Consider the following 23,794-nt stretch of genomic DNA (forward strand, 5'->3'; position numbering starts at 1 on the left):
ATAGAGTAGTTGATCAGTAGAATAGGTTAAGTTCACAGGACAAAATAATTAGTGACTATAGTAATCTAGTGTTTGAAAAACCAAAGACCCCAGGTTTAGGGATAAGAACTTACTATTTGACAAAAATTGTTGGGAAAATTGAAAACTAGCAGAAATTAAGCATTAGCACACACATAACATCCTATACTAAGATAATGGGTTCATGATTTAGACATAAAGAATGATATTATATGGAAATTTGAAGAACAAAGAATAGTTTAACTCTCAGATCTATAGAGAAGGGAGGAATTTGTGGCCAAAGAAGAACTGGAATATATTACTGAATACAAAATAGATCATTTTGATTATATTAAATTAAAAATTTGTTGTAACAACAAAACCAATACAAACAAGATTAAAGGAGAAGCAATACACTGGGGGTGGGGTTGGGGGGTTCTTTCACTCAAGGGTACTGATAAAGGCCTAATTTCTAAAATATAGAGAATTGACTAAAATTTATAAGAATTCAAACCATTCCTCAAGTGATAAATGGTGAAAGGATACAAACAGACAATTTTCAGATGAAGAATTTGAAACTATTTCTAGCCATAGGAAAAAAAAAAAAAAAGTGCTCCTAATCACTATTGACAGAGAAATAAAAATTAAGACAACTCTGAGGTACCACTACATACCTCTCAGATTGGCTAAGATGGCAGGAAAAGATAATGACAAATGTTATAGGAAATATGGGAAATCTGGGACACTGATACATTGTTGGTAGAGTTGTGAATTGATTGGACCATCTGGACGGCAATTTCAAACTATTCCTAAAGAGCTATCTAACTGTGCATACTCTTTGATCCAGCTGTGTTTCTACTGGGCTTGTATCCCAAAGAGACCTTAAAGGAGGGAAAGGGACCTACATGCGCAAAAATGTTTGTGGCAGTCCTTTTTGTAGTAGCAAAAAACTGGAAACTTAATGAGTGTCCATCATTTAGAGAATGGCTGAATAAATTATGGTATATGAATGTTATAGAATATTATTGTTCTGTAAGAAACAATTAGCAGGATGATTTAAATGAGGCCTGGAGAGACTTACATGAACTGATGCTAAGTAAAATGAGCAGAACTAAGAGATTACTGTACATGGCAATAACAAGATTATATGATGATCAATTCTGATGGATGTGGTTCTTTTCAATAATGAGATGATTCAGGTCAATTCCAATAGACTTTGATGAAGAGAGTCATCTGCACCCAGAAAGAGGACTGTGGGGACTATGTGTCAATCACCACATTGTATTTTCACTCTTTTTATTGTTGTTTGCTTGCATTTTGTTTTCTTTATCATCTTTTTCCCCTTTTGGATCTTATTTTTCTTGTGCAACATAATTATGGAAATATGTATAGAAGAACTGCCATCTAGGGGAGAAGGTGGGTGAAAAGGAGGGAAAAATTTTGGAACACAAGGCTTTGTAAGGGTGAATGTTGAAAATTACCCATACATATGTTTTGAAAATAAAAAGCTTTAATAAAAAAAAATTAAAAAGAAATTTGTGTTTTTGGAGAGAAGTTGATTTGGGACTACATTTTTGTCTTTTTTTTTTTACTATTTTTAAAAAAGTGCTTGACACATTCTAAGTATTCAAACATTTCTTATACAATGAAGGACATCATATAGTTCACAAGGAAAAAGGAGTTTAACGATTTGTATTACTAATTAGTTACAATATATTAGCTACCATTCTAAGTGAATTAAAAAACATATATATATATAACTACTTATTATTTTAATATAATACGTGTTTACGAACACATACTGGGATTTCCCACCACATTAAAACTTACTAAAAACAATATATAATTTCTAAAATGTGCAAATGTGTTATTATCTCACAATACCTTCAATGCTTCTATAATTAGGCAGTTTGTGATGCATGATAAAGAAATGGAAGGAAAAAATACTATGAATAGATTGCAATTATAATTTACAATAGTAGAAATTTTATTCCTTCAAAAGAAAACATTTTCTTACTGGAAAATCGCCAGCTAAAGTCATCACAAAAATCGAACAAAATAAAGATAAGAAATCTATTGTACAAATTAGGGATGTGCTTTTTCAAAAATACTTTAAGTGAAGGTTTGACAATTCTTTCTACAAGATTCCATTCCAAAATATAAATGAAGTAAAATCAAAATGTATTTACTAGCTTGATCTCTACTGAGCCTCCTTAAACACTAAAAAACAGAGAAAAGAGCCACTGGGGAACTCTTGTGCAGATGAAAAAATGCCTTCTTTTTTCTCCTCAGTGCACTAATACTCTTAGGAAACATTGTGATATAAGTGGAGTTTGACTTTGGTAATCTCATCCCTCTTTCCAGTGTTCCCTGTCCCCTTTCAAAACTCTCTGTTGAGTAATCATCTTTTTGATAGACTTATGTCCATCAATCCTATTCTTTTTTTCCTACTCTTTCCTGCAATAAATCTAAAGACAATTGCAACAACAGACATAATGACAAACAAAAGAAATCAAAATCCTTTTTGTTATCCTTAGACTTTCTTGATATACTTGGCATATTCTGAACATCTGAATTCTGAGGAATCAGACCAAGTTTCTGAATTCTCTCAATTTTCTTCAACCTTATTTGACCTAATCATTGTTGTTGTTGTTGTTGTTAGCTCTAATTACTTGTTTTCATGTTTTAATCTTTCCTACCTTCATTAAGAGTCACAAGTGGCTGTCCTGCTTAGCTGTTGACATTTTCACAAGAATCCACACATTTTATATATTGAATCAATATTATTACTGGGTACAAATATTGAATAAAGGGGGAAAATATATATATATATATATATTTTTCCTTTTGGGAATTGTCTAGTTCTTTTAAGTACTAAAATCAATTTCATGAAACCAAGGCCTTTCTTTTTTACCTACTGCAAAATCCAAAGACATATAGTCTACATAAATATTCAAGTTAGTTGCATTACATTACAGAAAAAGAAAGATATGAACACACATATGGTTATATATGAAGCAATCAAGTATATCTAATGGAAAGAGATGGAAAAAAATGGGTTCAAGTTCAACCTCAATCATGCACTGACTTTGCAGGCTTGAACAATTAATTCACTATGTATAAGAAACTCTCAAAGATTGTATATTACACAGAAATCATTCCTATGCATTGATGGAAAAATTTGCTCACAAATATTTATGTGGAAAAAAGAGTGGGGGTGTTTATATATATAAATCAACACACATCCATACACATTTTTAAAAGACTTTTGATTGTGCTGGCCACATGTGTGTGTGTATGTGTGTGTGTGTGTGTGTGTGTGTGTGTGTGTATTCATACATACACAATATTGAGAATGCTTCATAATTCCTTTTGATGTAATTTTGGAATGTTTTCCAGCTCTTTAAAGAAAAAGAATATTTTTGGGGAATAAATTTTAAAATAGCATAATGAAATGAAGATAAATAAATTACAATTAAATTATATGAAAAGCCTAAATTTTATAATATATTTTAAAACATTTTAAAATAGTATGTTAAAAATTAGCTTCAGAATATTTAGATTGGCATTTCAAATGACATGCAGACAAGCCAAAATATCTTCAAAATGTGCTGTTCAAATTGGAAACAATATCATTTTAAATTAAGTGGAGAATCATTGTTTTTAAAATAGGTGTTCACTGATAAGGAAGGATTGGCCAACAAGAGCTGCAATTCTCTTTTTATTCATTCATTTTTTTAAATAAATCTTTTTATTTTCAAAACATATGAATGGATAATTTGATAACATTGACCCTTGCATAGCCTTGTGTTTCAGATTTAGTCCTCTTTCTCCCACTCCTTCCCCTAGGGCAAACAAGCCAATATATGTTAAATATGTTAGAATATATGTTAAATCCAATATGTATTGACATATTTATACAATTCTCTTGCTGAACAACAAAAATCAGGTCCATAAAAGAAAATACTAAGAAAATAAAATGCAAGTGAACAACAACAAAAATAGTGAGAATGTTATGTTGTGATCCACCCCCAGTTTCCACAGTCTTCTCTGGGGTAGATGGCTCTCTTCATTACAAGATCATTGGAACTGGCATCAATCATCTTATTGTTGGAAAGAGTCACATTCATCAGAATTGATCATCATATAATATTGATGTTTCTATGTATAATGATCTCCTGATTCTGCTCATTTCACTTAGCATCAGTTCATGTAAGTCTCTCCAGGCCTCTCTAAAATCATCTTCCTGATGATTTCTTATAGAACAATAATATTCTATAACATTCATATACTACAACTTATTCAGCCATTCTCTAATTGATGGGCATCCACTCAATTTCCAGTTTCTAGCCACTATGAAAAGGGCTGTCACAAACATTTTTGCACATGTGGGTCCCTTTCCTTCCTTTAAGATATTTTTGGGATATAAGCCCAATGGAAACACTGCCGGGTCAAAGGGTATGCACAGTTTGATAACTTTTTGAACATAGTTCCAAATTGCTCTCCAGAAGGGAGTTTTTTAGAACTCCACCAACATTGTATTAATGTACCAGTTTTCCCACATCTCCTCCAACATTTGTCCTTTTCTTTTACTGTCATCTTAGCCAATCTGAGAGGTATGTAGTGGCATCTCAGAATTGTCTTAATTTGCATTTCTGTTATCAATAGTGATTTAGAGCACCTCATATGATTAGAAATCATTTTAACTTCTTCATCTGAAAATTGTCTGTTCATATCCTTTGACCCTTTATCAATTGCAGAATGGCTTGAATTCTTATAAATTTGAGTCAATTCTCTATATATTTTAGAAATGAGGCCTTTATCAGAACCCTTAAATGAAAAAAATGATTTGCCAATTTATTGCTTCCCTGCATTAGTTTTATCTATGCAAAACCTTTTTAATTTAATATAATCAAAATTACCTATCTGGAGTTGAATTATGAGTTCCAGTTCTTCTTTGGACACAAATTCCTTCCTTCTCCACAGATTTGGGAGGTAAACAATCCTATGTTCATCTAATTTGCTTATAATATCACTCTTTATGTCTAGATCTTATCTTGGTATGTGGTGTTAGGTGTGGGTTGAGCCCTAATTTCTTCCATAGTAGTTTCCAATTTTCCCAGCAGTTTTTGTCAAATAGTGAGTTATCTCCAAAGCTGGGTCTTTGGGTTTTCAAACACTAGATTGAAGAGCTACAATTTTCAATGATGATCTTTTTTTTTTTTTTTTTTAATACTATGTAGAAGAAATCAAATGTAAGCAGGCACTTTGAGCATTCAGTGGAGAATGCTAACTGAGGGCCTTTGTATGGAACTGAAAGCTAGATTTTCAAGATTCTTTTTCTTCATAAGAATAATTTTTAAAATTTATCAAAGTTGCCTTTAAAATATGATTATTGGGGTAGCTAGGTGGTGCAGTGGATAGAGAACTTAAGTAAGGAGGATCTGAGTTCAAATCTGGCCTCAGACACTTAACACTTCCTAACTGTGTGACCCTGGGCAAGTCACTGAACCCCAATTGCCTCAGCAATAAATAAATAAAATAATTATAAAATAAAATATAATTATTAGATGAAAATAGACAAAGTGAACAAAATTAAGACATATAATCTGAAAAAATAAACACTATGTGTTAGCTGACTCATTTATATCTAAAAATCATTAATAATTATATTATATACCAGCTATAATATAAATAACATATAAATAAATGTGTCATCGATTGCAAATATGACAAGACTTGTCAGCTGTTGTCATGATGAGGGAGTTTTCAGTCAGATTCATATTTCTATTAAATTGTTGAAGTAATTCAACTAACTATTAATCTAATGAAAGATAAAACCATATCTTCTTAGTTTCACGGCTCTTGAGTACTACAAAATTTTTGTCAAGTGTAGAGAAAGTATAGAATCTCAAACTTAGAAATGACAATGCAATAAAATTCATGTTTGAACAATAAATAATTAATGAATATGTAAGAACAAGAGCCATTTCCTAAACAATAAATGGTCAAAAGATATGAATAGATATTTAATGAATGAAAAAAAAATATAAGTAAAAACAATTCTAGGACGTGGTCCATTACATATCAAAATAAGATCAATAAAGGTTAAAACAACCTGTTGTTGCACATCACCAATAAGATTAGAAAAAGTGACCAAAAAAAAAAAAAAGAAACAAAACAAACAAGCACAGCTTAATGATTCATTCTTGGTGGACCTATCAGTTCATCATTTCTCTACAGGCTGGACTAGATGAATGAAGAAAGACCAGTCTTAGTGCATAAGTTCTGAACTATACCATTGATGTTGTTTCTGGTTTCTTAATTTCTGCTTTTCTTAATTACACTGTCCAGAGTCTCTCTATGCTGTGAGTAAATCCTATTCACATTTTTCACTGGATCTGAGGCTTAGGGCTGAATAATGGACTTAATAGATTGGTATGCTTAATAGAGGAGAAGGTTTCAAAGAACAGAAATGCATTTCTTTCTAATCCAGATCAAAGGATATAATGAAGATAGAAGACCAACCTGTTTTGGGATCAACAGAGAAGTATGGCTGTCCTTGAAGAATACTATACACCACCCTAGCACTATTTCCATAGGTTGGGTCATCTGCATCTGTAGCTGTCACCTGTAGAACAGAAGTACCTGGAAATTCAAGAAAATAAAGTTTAGTTGACAATAATATGAAACAGAATATTTAAAATATATATATATATATATCATATGCATCTATGTGAGATGTGTTACAATCTCTTTCTAGACATACATGTTATCTCTAGAGAGTCATAATTAAATACTAAAAAACACATACATGTTTCTCAAAACCTTTTTTTCCTTTTAGAATATGCCCCTGTTAGGTATAATCCCACTGCTAACGAAAAATCTATGAGCTGCCTAAAATTAGTCCAGTTATATAATTCAAACAACTGAAGAACATTTAGGCATAATTGTTAAACTTATTAAACTTTAAAAATTAAAAGAGAGCCACCATAGTATTCAAAATGAAAAGCTGAAGGGAACTCTGTCCAAGCATAGTCTATTTTTATTTTCATCAGCATTTATAATTTCTTTCAATCATATTAAAACTAATTATTAAAAGCAATGAATAATAAAGTTTAGTTATATTGAAGGTCAAATTCTTTCTATAGACTAACTTAGGTGTGCATCTTCATCAACTAATAAAGAAAATGAAACATCTGTCAGCATTATGATTCAATACTTTAAAAAATAATAATCCTTCAAAAGATGATGATATCTGGTCATTTATTATTGTTATTTTCTCACTTGCTGCCAAGAGAATGAGATAACTTTAGTAAAGAAGCATCAATATGATAGAAAAAATGTTATAATGCCTAAATTACAAGATTTGTTTTTATTAAACAACATATCTTGGTTTTATGTAAGAAAAAATTTCTAACAATTAAAGCCATCAAATAGTAGAATAGGCTATTTCTATAAGTAATGGGTTTTCCATAACTAGATTGTGAAAGCCTGAATGACTAGAAGTCAGATGATCAATTGCCAGGGATGTTTTTATAGGGATTCCTGTTCAGGTACAGAATGGATTCAATGACCTTAAGGTCTTTCTAATTCTGAAATTCTATCAGTCTCTCAATTGTCCTAATCTAAAAAACAATTGCTTGGGGATTATATATAAGTCACAGCTACAAGTAATACATTCTTTTTTTTTTTTTTTTTTCTTGTCAGATAGGAAGGCTCAGGAATACAATATGAGATTTCATTAGATTAGAGAACTCTTTCCTGGTGAGGAAGCTCTCAATCAATTGGCATTTGTTCTTTAAAAATCACAGAGAATTCACTTGGGGTATTGAGAGGGCAAGTGATATGCCAAGCATCACAGACACAACATGTGTAAAAAAATGGGACTTGAACATGTCTTTCTGATCCTGAGAATCCATAATGCCACTTTATTATCATTTCATTAATTGTAATATTTTTAATAATAAAATAAAAATATAGAATTCTTAGAGATTGAAAGAGTGGATCATCTCATACTAAAGAGATGATAGGCCAAATTTTTCTCACCTAAAATATGGTTTCATAAAGATATTTATTACAAATACTTTTAAAGCAAAAGAAGGGGTGGAGGGGGACAGACTCTCAGTTAAGTAGCATATGATACTATTATAGTTAAGACTTGATGACCCATAATTGTATAAAAATACAGAGAGAAAATGAAATGTGGACAATAAAAGATGACAGATGAATTTTTTAAAAAAGAATTTCATTTGTCTCACGGAATACATTCAATTAAACAAACATTTTTTTTTCCCCTAAGTTGTCCACAGCACTATGCTAACATTGACAAAAAATTCATAAAAGACATATTCTTGGAACTTAAAATCTACAACTCGGTTGGGGCCAATAATGACTGAAGCACAAATAATGACAATACAGAATAATAGTTAACACATTATTTAAGAGATATAAGATCCTGCATGAGTTTTAAAGGTAGAAAAGTAGAAAATTCATTATCAACTTATTAAGTGGATTGGAGAAATAGGTCGGGGAACACTCAGAAGAGAGAGAGCGAGAGTTTAACAGGAAATAAAAAGCAGGGCAAAGAAGAGAACATTCCAAGAGAAAAAAAAAAGTAGAATTATCAAAGTCATGGAATTAGCAAATAAGAGATATATGTTTGTAAGGTCAATGAATAATGCACATCTCTCATTCATTCATTTACTTCCTTTGCTTCAATATCACCTCCACATCATCTTGACTATCTATCTATTTATCTACTTCACCATCTTTGATGTGTTTTGTGTGTCATGGAAGGCAACTGTAGCTTCAGAGTGGAAAATAAAATTATCTACGATATATTTAATAAAGATCTTTCACCAATAGCTTTTGATTTAAAAACCCAACTCTGTTGTGAAAGTTGAGTTGTAGGGGAAAGATTGGCAGAATCTGAAACATTGGTCTTATGCTTGACACAAATCAAGTTCTGAACTGTTTAGTATGAAATAAATTTAGCTTATTTGCAGTTCTTCATTTTATTATAGGAAAACACATTAACCACATTAAACTTACTTAGACAAACTTCGACTTAAACTCAATAATAATTTTTTTACACCTTAACCAATTCTCCATGGATTTAATTTTAATCTTTATGCAGATGATTCCCATCTCAACACCAGATATCTATATTCAGTTTTAGGCACTATTCTGAGCTTAAAATTAGCATCATCAACTGCTTGCTGAATATTGTTAAGCTAGGCTTATCACAGATAATTCAATCTTATTGTGTCCAAACCAGAATTTATTATTTTCCCCTAAACATACTATTTTCTAAATTTTTGTATTTCATTCAAAGGAATTTAATGTTTTTAGTTACAAAGGTTTGATTCTGTAGTTTCTTGACTCCTTGTTTACATCTTACATTTCCAATCAATAGCAAAATATTGTTATTCCTATTTGCATATTATTTCTTGAATGATACTCCTTCATTCACATAGCACCATTATCTTCTGTGTAGAATATTATGATATCATTCTAATTGGTGTCCCTGATTCTAGAATCTCCTGTCCCCCAAATCCATATTCCACACAGTTGCCAAAGTGAGTTTCTTAAGTTGAACCATATTTCTCTATTACATTGTAAATTCTTGTATTATTGTTTTACCTTTAAGATCAAATAAAAACTTCTTTGTTCTTCATTTAAACCTTACAAACTATACTACTCCAATATTTCTTGGACCTATCTTATATTGTTCACCTTATTGTATGTCATTCCCCTTCACATACTCTTTTGTCTAATCAAAGTGGCATTTCTGATATTCTATAAATGTGGCATCTCTATGACTTTTCATTGACTCTATTTAATGATTGGAATAAACTTTTTCCTCATCTGTTCTTAAGACTCAATTCAAAAAATGCCACATTCTGACTGAGACTTTTAATTTTTTAAAAATATCCCCTCCCTCTCCACCAGTTTAAATAGTGTCTTTCTCCCTCAAGCAGCCTACCTAGTTTTGTGTCTGTGTGTTTTAAGTGCATGTATCTTCAGTATATTTATATATTGTCCCTACTACTGGAAAATAATCTCTTTGATTGCAAGCACTATTTGTTTTTATGTTTCTTTGTATCCCTATCATATTGCACACTAAAGCTAATTGTTAATTGACTAATTCACTTGACATAAATAACCTTTTTTTTTTTTTTTTTTTTTTGAGAAAATCTGAAGGGACCATATTAAGGATCATAAATTTAGAATGTGGAGGAAATTTAGACACCCTCTGAGATAACCTGCCTTAGAGTATTAAAATGATTTGCCCAGTTGCAACTAAAAATGCTAGAAAAGGAACAAATTAAAAACCCTAGTCAAACACTAAACTGAAAATTCTAAAAATAAAGGGAGAGATTAACAAAATTGAAAGTAAAAACACTATTGAATTAATTAATAAAACTAAGAGTTAGTTCTATGAAAAAAACAAAACAGACAAATCCTTAGTATAACTGATTTTAAAAAGGAAAGAGGAAAATCAAATTATTAGTCTCAAAAATGAAAAGCAAGAACTCTCCAGTAATGAAGAGGAAATGAGAACAATAATTAGGAGTTACTTTGCACAACTTTATGCCAATAAATTCGATAACTTAAATGAAATGGAAGAATACCTTCAAAAATATAGCTTGCTCAGCTTAACAGAGGAAGAAGTAAATTGGTTAAACAGTCCCATCTTAGAAAAAGAAATAGAACAAGCTATTAATCAACTCCTGAAGAAAAAATCCCCAGGACCAGATGGATTTACATGTGAATTCTACCAAACATTTAAAAAACAATTAACTCCAATGCTATATAATCTATAAGTCTGTGGTGTTCTCTTCTTTTGTATAATATATGATGGTTCTTTGTGAGCAGGTTTCTTGGGGAGGTTTTCTGGAGGCAGCCTTAGTTTCCGTTCAGTTCAGAGTAATAATCATTTCAAATACAGCCAGCTGATAAAATCCAAACATTTATTTTCTCCTTCCAAGTCTTGTCTCTTTCCTTAGGCCCGATTAGTTTTCTAAGAGGTCTCTCTCCCTCCTAGGTTCCAAAAGCTCTTGCAGCTTGTCTTTTGCCTCTGCCAGCTTCTGCCTCTAGCTCAACTCCAACAGCTGGCAATCTTCTGAACTGACTGACTGAAGCTCATTCTTATATATGATTTCTTAAAGGTGTGAACCCAAAGGTTAACTCCTCCTCTGAGAGAGAGGGATTGTGGGTTTCTGATTTGTGAATCTCCCAAATTTGTAAACTCCAATGTGTGAGCTAATGTATGAACTCTCAAAGATGTGAGCTCTAATGTGTGAATTCTCCCAAAGGTGTAAATCTTAAGCACACAAGCATTGTTTTCATCAACTTCAATGAGTTAACACATTGTTTCAAGTTCTGGCTCATAACATAAGTCCTACCAAATTCCTTTTATGACACAGACATGGTACTGATACCTAAACCAGGTAGGTTGAAAACAGAGAAAGAAAATTATAGACCAATCTCCCTAATGAATATTGATGCTAAAATCTTAAATGAAATATTAGCAAAAAGATTATAGAAAATCATCCCCAGGATAATACACTATGACCAAGTAGAATTAATACCAGGAATGTAGAACTGGTTCAATATTTGTTGGAATCCTTACTAACTGCTAACTAATTAGAGTTGATCTAATATTACAAGAAGATGTTTTGGCCAGAACCTGAAACAAGGTACTAAGTAGAACTAATTAAGACAAGGCTTGTGTTCACACCTTTACTCATTGGAGTCCACAAGTGTGCTAGCTTCACAAAGTACACTTTTTAACTTCAAGGGAGTCCACACCTCCCTTAAAGCTCATTGGGCCAGAGAGCACTATGGGAGAAAACCCATAATCCCATTCTCTCAGAAGAGTCAGATAAAAGGCCAGCGATGAAGGATCTATGGCAGAATACATTTTTTCCTCTTGGCTGGCTGATCGCAGTGGACTCGAGAGGAGCGACTCTGGTGCAGAGAACACTTTGACGGATTTCAGTGGAGCTACACCAGAAGCCTTCTCTCCAAGGCAAGGCAGAATATTTTCCACTTGGCTGGCTGGTGGCAGAGGAAGTTCTTTAGAGTGAAGAAGCTACAAGTCGAGATTTCACTGGAAGGACATGAAGAGTGGTGCTGGCTCTGGAGGCTGAAGAAAGCAGAGGCAGAAGCAAAGGACAAAGCGGCAAGAGCTCTTGGAACCAAGCAGAGAGATAGGCCTCTAAGCTAACCGGGCTATATTGGAGATAATAAAAGATCTGAACTTTTATCACCTGGCTGCGTTTTGAGAAGAAAAAGCTCACCACATTCTGGCGCCCGAACAGGGACAAATTCAGATCCATCTGAACTAGATCACAACATTTTGGCGCCCAACGTGGGGCTTTTGACCAACTAGCTTCTCCCCCTTTCTTTTGTTTTAAAACATATTATATTAGAAATGCTAGCCTCGGCAATAAGAGTCAAGAAAGAAATTAAAGGAATTAGAATAGGTAATGAGGAAACCAAATTATCATTCTTTGCAGATGATATGATGGTATTCTTATAGAATCCCAGAGATTCTACTAAAAAGCCATTAGAAACAATTCACAACTTTAGCAAAGTTGCAGGATACAAAATAAATTCACATAAATCCCCAGTATTTTTATATATCATTAACAAAATAGAACAGCAAGAGACACAAAGAGAAATTCCATTCAAAATAACTGTTGGCAGCATAAAATATTTGGGAATCTATCTAACAAAGGAAAGTCAGGAATTATATGAGCAAAATTACAAAACACTTTCCACACAAATAAAGTCAGATTTAAATAATTGAAAAAATATGAAGTGCTCTTGGACAGGCCGAGTAAATATAATAAAGATGACAATACTCCCTAAACTAATCTATTTATTTAGTGCTATACCAATCAGACTCCCAAGAAACTATTTTAATGACTTACAAAAAATAACAACAAAATTCATGTGGAAGAACAAAAGGTCAAGACTTTCAAGGGAACAAATGAAAAAAAGCAAATGAAGATGGCCTAGCTGTACTTGATCTAAAACTATATTATAAAGCAGCAATCACCAAAACCATTTGGTATTGGCTAAGAAATAGATTAGCTGATGAATGGAATAGGTTAGCTTCACAGGACAAAATAGTCAATAACTATAGCAATCTAGTATTTGACAAACCCAAAGATCCTAACTTTTGGGATAAGAATTCATTATTTGACAAAAACTGCTGGGAAAACTGGAAATTAGTATAGCAGAAATTAGGCATGGACCCACACTTAACATCATATACCAAGATAGGATCAAAATGGGTCAAAAGATCAGAAATAAATTAGAGGAACATAGGATAGTTTACCTCTCAGATTTGTGGAGGAGGAAGGAATTTGTGACCAAAGATGAACTAGAGACCATTACTTATCACAAAATAGAAAATTTTGATTATATCAAATTAAAAAGCCTTTGTACAAACAAAACTAATGCAAACAAGATTAGAAGGGAAGCAACAAACTGGGAAAACATCTTCACAGTTAAAGGTTCTGATAAAGACCTCATTTCCAAAATATATAGGGAACTGACTCTAATTTATAAGAAATCAAGCCATTCTCCAATTGATAAATGGTCAAAGGATATGAACAGACAATTTTCAGATGATGAAATTGAAACTATTACCACTCATATGAAAGAGTGTTCCAAATCATTATTGATCAGAGAAATGCAAATTAAGACAACTCTGAGATACCACTACATACCTGTCAGATTGGCTAATGACAAGAAAAAATAATGATGAATGTTGGAGGGGATGCGGGAAACCTGGGGCACTGATGCATTGTTGGTGGAGTTGTGAATGAATCCAACCATTATGGAGAGCAATCTGGAATTATGCCCAAAAAGTTATCAAACTGTGCATATCCTTTGATCCAGCAGTGTTACTTCTGGGCTTATATTCCAAAGAAATACTAAAGAAGGGAAAGGGACCTGTATGTGCCAAGATGTTTGTGGCAGCCCTGTTCGTAGTGGCTAGAAACTGGAAAATGAATGGATGCCCATCAATTGAAGAATGGTTGGGTAAATTGTGGTATATGAATGTTATGGAATATTATTGTTCTATAAGAAATGACCAGCAGGATGAATACAGAGAGGCTTGGAAAGACTTGCATGAACTGATGGTGAGTGAAATGAGCAGAACCAGGTGATCATTGTACACTTCAACAACAATACTGTATGAGGATGTATTCTGATGGAAGTCAATATCTTTGACAAGGAGAAGATCCAATTGATCAATGGTGGACAGAATCAGCTATACCCAGAGAAGGAACACTGGAAAATGAATGTAAACTATTTGCATTTTTGTTTTTCTTCCCAGGGTATTTTTACCTTCTGAATCCAATTCTTCCAGTGCAACAAGAGAACTGTTCAGTTCTGCACACATATATTGTATCTAGGATATACTATAACATATTTAACATGTACAAGACTGCCTGCCATCCAGGGGAGGGAGTGGAAAGAGGGAAGGAAAAATTGGAACAGAAGTGAATGCAAGGGGTAATGTTGTAAAAAATTACCCATGCATATGTACTGTCAATAAAAAGTTATATTAAAAAAAATGGTTTGCTCAGGATGACATAATTTAACAATACTTAGGTTCAAAAATACAATGTTTAATGTAATTCTAAATAATATTTTATATTTAGGTACATATCTTATTTATGTACCTTGAATTATTGTTTTTATTGATTTATGCTATATTTAGCTTAATTTATTATTTTCTAATGCATTAAATTTTCCAAAGATCCATTTGATGCTAATAAATATGCATGTTCTATAATAGTTTTATTAAGAAGACTCCATAAGTCTTTCAAGAACAACTTTTTCTAAAAGTGTGTCCAACATTATGATTTCCTTAAAAAATGAAGGAAAACTAAACTTTTTACTATCATATTTGACTAACTCTGAGAAAGAAATATGTCTTCTACAGTTGTATTACTTAGCGTGCCTTGTAATTCATTTCCTTCAACTATATTTATGCCATTTGTTGCATATCTATGTAATCCACTGTTGTGACTTAGTAGTACTTAAGTTTACTCATTTATTTCAGCACTTACCAGAAACCATCTTTGCAAATGTACTTTTTTTTTAAATTACAGAAGCAAAATTAATTTCATTCCAGACCATGACTTTCATTTGTCATATGACTTTATTTTTACCTGTATTTATGTGCTCTTTAATAACTTGAGATTCTTCTGCCATATATGAATGCTACTTATAATGTTCAAGCCAGAAGAAATGAATAATCAAAGATCAGATGACCTGAATGAAGACAATAATGACAAAAACCTAAACGAGTATGGAAATTCACAGGATTCATAAGAAAATCACAGAATCAAGACTGAGAGAAAAAACAGTGGTTAGAGGGCATTCTAACTTACCCTGGATTGCCCTAAAATCAACTGGGGTAGGGATGATAAAGCAGAAAATAGCAAAGCAATTCCTAATCAGTTTAACCAATAAGCAGCCATTCCAGGAAGCAGTCAGAGAAATACTAAAATACTAAAAATACTGAATGATAAATGGAAAAGCAGCATAGTATCAGGAGCCTATTCTCACACATGCTTATGACATCTTCATTTATTTAGACTTTACTGTAATAATGCAGACTGTTGGGGATAGCCTAGTTTTCCCAGTGAGTAGGAAACTTATGCCTAGGCTCTAATTAAATAGATCCCCATTAATCATGTTTTCTTAGATTTACTAGGCAAGTATCTGCTATCTACTGACTGCAAGAATTAGAGAATAAAATGTTTATTGATCCATTAAAATATCACAACCATGATAGTGACAGTATGGTTTATGGTTGCTATGACCCTTCTAATGAGGAACATAAGGATAAGTTTATGTTATTATTGCAATTTGTAAGTCACCTTTATAAATATAAATGAATTAATATTGCATTTTAGAGAATGGATACATTCACATTGATGCATGGCTATACTAATAACTGAAGCCTTTTTTCCCAAGGCAAAGCCTTTTTATACTGATACTTTATTCCTTCCTTTTTAATGTAATATATTAACTTTTATATGTAGAATTCCAAAGGGGGGAAAGCTATAAAAACTTTTATCTAAAGGATTTGCAAAAATATTCCATCGTCCTCTATCTGATAAGAGTGAAAAAAATTAGAGAAAATTTCTTAGCAATAACCATGGCTTAATATTATAATATCTTCAGGCTTACCTTCCTAAAATAAGGCAAGACTTTTATCTCCATAATTATAACATCAGGAATAATTATCAACCTGGGTCAAAAAGTAGCAAACTTGGGGATCATAGATAAGGCTTTCCATTATCTTAAACTAGTTATAAATATTCAGAGATCTCAATAACTTAGGTTAGGAGAGATAATAAATAATGTTCTCCTCCCACCCCTATCAATTATTGCAAAGCAAGGAAGTATCCCTAAGCCATGTCAGAGATAAGACTGCCTCAAGAAAAATAGGAAGTTTGGGAGATATCTTGGGGATTAACATGTCAATCTGAACACAAGATTTGTAGGACCAAAACATCACTCTCATCTTTTTCTAGCTATAAAATATTAAATGAATTTGATTTGTAAGTAAAAAAAAGGAGGGCACTTATTAAGTACTTCCTATATGCTACACATATTATCTCAATTGTTCCTCACTCTAACCCTATGAAGTAGGTTTTATTGTTAACATTATTTTATGGTTGAGGAATATGAAAAAAAAATTGACTTCCCCAGGATCACACAAGTACTAAATGTTTTTGAGGCTGGGTTTGAATTCAAGTTTTCCTAACTTTAGACCCAGAGTTCTTTCCTTTACATCACCCATCAACTTATTTTTGAACCCATAAGTCTTGTAAATACTTTCTCTTTTTCCCACTCTAGGGTGAAAGACTGAATTAAAAATAACTTACTAAGAACTTTCTTAATAAGATGTGCTGAGAAAGCTGAAGATGTAAATACAAAAGCAAATATTGTCCCAATTCTTAACAGAAGGAAAATAACGCATATATAGTTGATGATTCTTTAATATAGTAGAATATTTTAATACAGAAAATTACTATGCCAGTGAATGGGGACACTCAATAATAGAGCTGACCTGATCAAAGATTATGGTTCCAGAAATGGGAGGAGGTAAGGGAGAGGTTACAAGCTTCCAGGCAAGGCTATTGGTAAGGAAGAGTTAGTCACAGAGTATCAGGGGAATCAAAACATGGTGGTTTGAGTTTTCCTCCAATAGTAGAATGAGGGAGGAAGTCAATAATCTGTATTGTTTGGGGAAGAAACTTGACTTTAGGGCAGAAATATTCTTAGGAAGATAAAGAGTTTTTTTAGGAGAAGATGCAGGGAGGAACAAATTAAATCTATGCTAATTTCATCCATAATCATTCATTTGGAAAGGCCATTACTGCAAATGTAGGAATGTAAGTAGCTGGGAGAAGTATCAGGTCTCATTTTAAACTCCTCTAACTCACAAAAATAGTCCTCAATCAAAATCCATCTATGAATATTTTTAATTTAATAAGTTGCAGTTCTCTAAAAATCATAGACTGATTAACATTTTCTTGTTTTGGGTGAATTAGTGAATAAATAAATAAAAATCATTTACAAAGTACTTGCTATACGCTAACCACGAAACTAAGTACTGAGGAGACATATACAAAAGGTTTTCAAATGGGAGTTCAGATAGCAGTGCCTGGTAGTTGCACAGATGGGGAAGCAAAGTGAATGGTAAACACTTAATGGGCTAGCAAGAGTACTAACAGAATAACAGGAAGGTCTGGTTGTCCTCTCTCTTATTGTAATGGTCCCATTGATTTATTGTTCTTCCAAGCAGTAAGAGTGGCCCTATCCATTCAATAAATTGGAGGGATCTGGCTTAGAACTAAAGAGAAAGTGGAACTAGGGCCATGAGTGCCCTAGGAAATGAGATCCATTCAAGAAAAAGAAAGAGGAAACAAACACTGGCAGGACTCCAATCCCCCTATCTTTGGAATCCAGAGGAATATATATGATCCAAAGTGTGATACAGCCAGAATTTGAATAATATCACTAAAAGGTTTTACATAAAGTAGCAGAATTTCTACTTCATTTTTAATTTTGTACATAGCAAACTGTTGAGTTTTTTTTTTTTCCTGTGTCCAGTTTTTCTCTCCAATTTACTTTACTGAGGAGTTTAATCTATTTATATTTGAAGTAAATGTTTGTAAGGTTTATGTTTTCTTCCATTTCATTGTTTTACATTTTCTATTTTTCTCTTATTTTAGACTCTGTAGTTTATTTCATCTGCACTGTTCACTTCTCAAGTTCTTTCCAAAATTCTTCCCTATTCAAGTGCCTATTCTTCTCCAAATTTCATCATTTAATGTTATTTTTGTTATTGTTTTCTTTCCCCTAATGTCTATCAATTGGGGAAAGGTTAATAAATTGTGGTATAATGGAATACTATTGTTCTACAAGAAATAATGTGCAGGCAAATGAACGGATGCTGAGTCAAATAAGCAGAACCAGGAGAACACTATACAAGGTAACAGCAAAATTGTGTGATGATCAGTTATGATAGACTTAATTCTTCTCAGGAAAACAGTAATTCAATACAATTCCAACAGACTTATGATGGAAAATTATTTCTACATCCAGAGGAAAAAATGTGGAGACTGAATGCAAATCAAATATACTATTTTCACTTTTTTGTTTTTATTTTTCTTTCTCATGGTTTGTCCCTTTTATCGTGATTTTTCTTTTACAACATGACTAAGATGGAAATATGTTTAAAATGATTGCATTTGTTGATTCCCCCTCTTATTCTTCTAATTTTTCATAAAAAATATTCTTTGTTGCAAGAAATAGCCTTCTGAGAAAAGAAATAGAGAGAAATTAATGTAATTTCAAAATGAAAGTGATTAATAATTGTTTTTAAAAATGATTAAATTCATTCCATTTAAAACTAGGAGGCATAATTAAAAACAGAGCATAGAGTTTCAGAGAGATAGATACTGAATGTATTGGATGAAAAACTTCATAATAATTAGAACTACTCATAAGTAGAATGAGTGGCCTAAGGAAGGAGAAGGCTCTTCACATTACAAGTATAATGATGACTTGTCCAGTATGCTTTAAAAAACATCCATATCCAGGCAGAAGTTTTTACTAGGTGATCATTGATATGTCTTTTATCACTACAATTCTAGAATTATGCTTTTTAGAACATCTGATTCATTTTGAACAAAAATTAAACAAGATTTGTTCATATTTTTGTGAGTTGTGGGGTATATGGATCATTTTTGACAATAGTGATAAAGCAAAACTTTTTAAACAATATTAATAGTAATAAAAAGTCCAAAATTATATTTAATTATCATTATTCATGTAAAAATAAAAAAAATATAACACCATTGTGAATTTTTGACCAATTTTGATTATTGGAATACTCATATTTAACAGACAAATACCCTTGAGAATTAGGAGATCTATTCAATTAAAGTACACTTCAATTGTGACTTTACAATTCCATCAGTGATAGTAGTCCTTAGCTTCAATTTTTGTAGTTTTCATAAAATCAGTACTTCTGCATCATTAGATAGATACCAAAGCTTTTTTTAGGATTTTATCACATACATAGAAACTCTTTTATCCTATTAGTTCATGTATGCTGACTACCTAAGTACAAAAATTATTTTACTAAAAATTTCATACATAGTATCTTTGTATCAGTTGATACTTATTTTTTGTCAAGATGAAATCAAGATCTTAGAGGACTGACAAATTTTGATTTTCGAACACAATACAGTTTTCAAAGTTGTCCCAGAAATGATGCTAGGTCAGGGACAAATGACTGGAAGTGTGGCAGAATAACTCTTTAGACACATGGAAAATTAAGAATTTTTTAAAAATCATGGATATATAATAATTATTTCTGCCAGTAGGCCTTTGATAAAATTCCATTCTTTCTGAAATTTAATAAATGAGAAACATTATTTTATATCTCTTTAAGATCATTTAATTCAAAAATAGTGATTCTCAGTTTAAACTATGATTATATAGCTTTGCAGAAATAATAAATATTGATTATATGCAACTGGATCAAATCAATGATATTAATAATGATAATTTGGAGTTATCAAAAAAAAAGTGAAATTATATTCTTGGTATTCTTATTGAAGATAGGCATACTAAGTTTAGAACATTTAAAAAATGTCCTAAGTCACTAACAATAAGAGAAATATAAATTCAACAATGACAGCAATAGCTTTTATTTTTTAATCTATTATCCAACAAAAGAAGGAGGGAATGACAAAGATTGGGAATAATGAATATTGGATGGGTAGTGAAAATTTGGGTATACTAATGGATTGTGGATTGAGCTGAACATTGTTGTAACTATTCTGGACCCATATTTGAAATGTATACATAAAATAATTAAAATACACTTACTCTGTGACACAGAGATCCTACTGTTAGGCATATAACCCCAAAAAGGATGGTGAAAAAAAGAAAGACAGTAGAAAGAATAGTGTATTTTTCACAGCATGTTTTATACTTTTCAAGGCCTTTGAAACAAAGATGTCCATTAATTGAAGAATGGCAACAATAACAACAAAAACACCTTGTGGTATATGAATTGAAACGGTAAGTAATGACAAATATTATTAATACAGAAAAATCACACAAAAAGTTATATGAATTAATATAAAGAGAAAGTCAGAAGGAAGAAAAAATCTACACAATGATTACAAGAAGATAAATAAAAGAAGGCATTTTTAAAACTCATTAAAACTCAAAATTGTAAAATTATTAATAACACATTTATATCTCAGAAAAAAAAAGGCTTTTTTATTTACACCCTTTTAGAATCCCCAAATTGTAAAAATTTTATGTATCAAATTTTAATGCCTACATTAAAGTTTTATTTCCTTTATCTCTATCTTTTCTTTTAAAAATCCTTTATTAGGAGAGATTTGGAGAAATAAAGGGAGATCTAATCCTCTAATTCCTAAATATTAGAATTGAGCAATCAAATTGAACAATAAAAATATTAATTTAATTTTATATCAGTGGACATTGAATTTGAAGGAAATAAGGGAAAATTACAAAAAGTAGAAATTAGAAACATCTAGTATCTAAGTTAAAATTAGGTTATTTTCATTGCATTTATATAGACAAAGAAAAGCTGTTTATAGAATCTTGTAGTATAATTTGATCATGTGTCAATCAGCTAAGTGATTACTAAGTGATAGGCATTAGAGATACTAGTACAGTTAAATCCCAATTATTGTGAACAATGAATATCATCAATGGGTGCATTTTAATTCATGTTATTCAAAGTTGCAATTGAATATAATATATTTCAACCAAATGGTATATCTAAGAAAAAATTTAAAATATACTTTTTACCTATATATCATATTGTAGAACAGCAAAGAATAAAAAAATGGATTACTGATTTAAATGTGTTATAAATAGAATAGTCATGGAAAGCACAATTTATTGAAAAATTACTGAATATTATACATTGTGGTGAGCTTTTTCTTCTAGCCCAGTTAGCTTAGAGGCCTATCTCTCTGCTTGGTTCCAAGAGCTCTCTCCAAATGTCTTTAAATCCAAAGGTCTGGTCCTTCAGCCTCTGCCTCTGCTTTCTTCAGCCTCCAGCCAGCTCCAGTCTTCATATCATTCCAGTGAAATCTCGACTTGTAGCGTCTTCCTCTCCAGAACTCTCCGACTGGCCCATTGGCCTATTTATGCTCCTTCCAGAGAGAGGGATTATGGGTAGTTCTACTTAGTACCTTGTTTCAGGTTCTGCCCAAAACATCTTTTTGTAAGATTAGATCAACTCTAACTACTTAGCAGTTAGTAAGGATTCCAACATCTCCCCCTTTCTTTTGTTTTAAAACATAGGGGGTTCCTGAGGGGGTACACATAAATCCATCAATATGGACCAGAACTTTGTAACAGATATACATGGTATACACAAATCCATCAATATGGGAGGCATTATACATAATTTACAAAAGCACACAGCAATATAACACAGGCTAGTGGTAATGTAACAAATAACATGAATCAACATGAAAATTTAACTACTGCAAAAGTCTCATCAACAATCTTTCATCTCAAGAAATCCAATGATTCTTGCAATTGCTTAAAATACATAAGCACATAGTAATATAACACAGGCTAGTAGTAATGTAACAACATAAATCGACCTGAAAATTTACAAATGTCCATAAGTCCTAGAAATAGTCCATAAGGAATCCATTGTTCATTAGTTCATGCGCCAGGAATCTAATAATTCCTGTAAGCTCTGAAGTACTGCAAAAGTCTCATCAACAATTTTTCATCTCAGGGAATCCAGTGATTCTTGCTGGTTTTTCAGGAACTGAAAGCTGAAGATTTTAAAGTTCTTTTGACAGTCTCATTGTTAGCCATCTGATTCTTTCTTCATCTGTGGAAATATAAGCAGATCCTCTTCCCCAAGCAGTTAATCTAATTCCCTTCTATTTACCAAGTTTGGGATTTCTCCTCATCATCTGGTAATTACATTGGAGTTGTTTGCATTGGATATTGTCTTGTTGTCTTAAAAGGCCTGTATTCTTCCCAACTGTAATCCTGATTGCTTTTCTGTTGGTTGATGACATCAGAGTTCTGAATTTCTAAATCTCTCTGGGTGTAACCTCAGCTGCTATCATGCCCCACCTGTCCTTTGATTGATACTTTAGAGCTGGGCCCTGCCTCTCATTCCTCTGGGTCAATATACATTTAGAGGCCCAATGAAAGCCTCGGTTACATTTTGGACATGGGGTTTTGGGTTTTCTCTCACCCTGTCTTCTCACTCTATCTCCATATCTACAATGAGCTCTCAAATGTCCAATTTTTCCACAATGAAAACATCGACGAGTTTCTCTAGAATTCCTCTGCCAAGAAGGACCTTGTCTTTCCATGTTCATCATAGTCTGGGCATAATAAGCATTTGTGCCCACTGTGGTACAGTGTCTAATGATCTCCTCCAAAGGAGCATCTTTGTCTAGCCCCCATATAATTCTTTTGCAAACCTCATTGGCATTTTCCTTAGCCAAATGTCTAGTCATTATTTCTGTTGCTGCATTGTCTCCAATGGTTCTTATTACAGCTGTTTGTAAACGTCCCACAAAATCTGCAAAAGGTTCATTGGGACCTTGCTCTATTTTTGTGAAAGCATTATTTCCATCTTTCTGTCCAGGGAGAGAATTCCAAGCTTTTATTGCAGCCTTAGAAATGTGCTCATACACTGTTATGGGATAATAAATTTGTTCTGAACTCTCTGCATACTGACCTTCACCAGCTAGTTGGTCAAAAGTGATTTGTCCTGTTTGCCTATTGTGTTGGGCTTGAATCCTACATAATTCATGAAACTCTGAAAGCCACAATAAATTTTGTCCCGGTTCTAGACAAGTTTTCGTTATGGATTTCCAGTCATTCGGGGTTAGGATTTCATAAGACAAATTATCCAGTAACATCTTCACATAAGAGGATGTAGCCCCATAAAGAGTGCAACCTTTTTCAAATCTTTAATTTTTCCCAAATTAAAAGCAGTGTATTTTCTCTCTTTTTGACCTGAGGAGTTGAGCTCTTCAATCACAGGATATGCATTTATAAAATCAGATATATTTTCTCCTTCATTTTTTGCCTTAATTAATGCTTTTTCTAATCTTGTTAAATTCTGCTTTACAGGAGAAGCTGACTGTGTTTCTGTCTCTCTCCCTCCCCCTTGTTCCACCCATGAAGGGTTAATTGCGGAGGGAGG

General features: G+C 32.3%; 1 protein-coding gene across 1 annotated transcript in view; it reads right to left on the reverse strand.

Moving 5' to 3' along the window:
* CDH18 (cadherin 18) overlaps positions 1 to 23,794 on the reverse strand; it is a 518,729-nt gene that overhangs the window by 299,069 nt on the left and 195,866 nt on the right. The window contains exon 4 of the mRNA XM_051969876.1: positions 6,526 to 6,645. Coding sequence (XP_051825836.1) covers positions 6,526 to 6,645 — 120 coding nt within the window. The remainder of the gene's footprint in view (positions 1 to 6,525; positions 6,646 to 23,794) is intronic.

The sequence above is a fragment of the Antechinus flavipes genome, chromosome 1 (assembly GCF_016432865.1).
Source record: "Antechinus flavipes isolate AdamAnt ecotype Samford, QLD, Australia chromosome 1, AdamAnt_v2, whole genome shotgun sequence".
In the NCBI taxonomy this organism is placed as follows: Eukaryota; Metazoa; Chordata; class Mammalia; order Dasyuromorphia; family Dasyuridae; genus Antechinus; species Antechinus flavipes.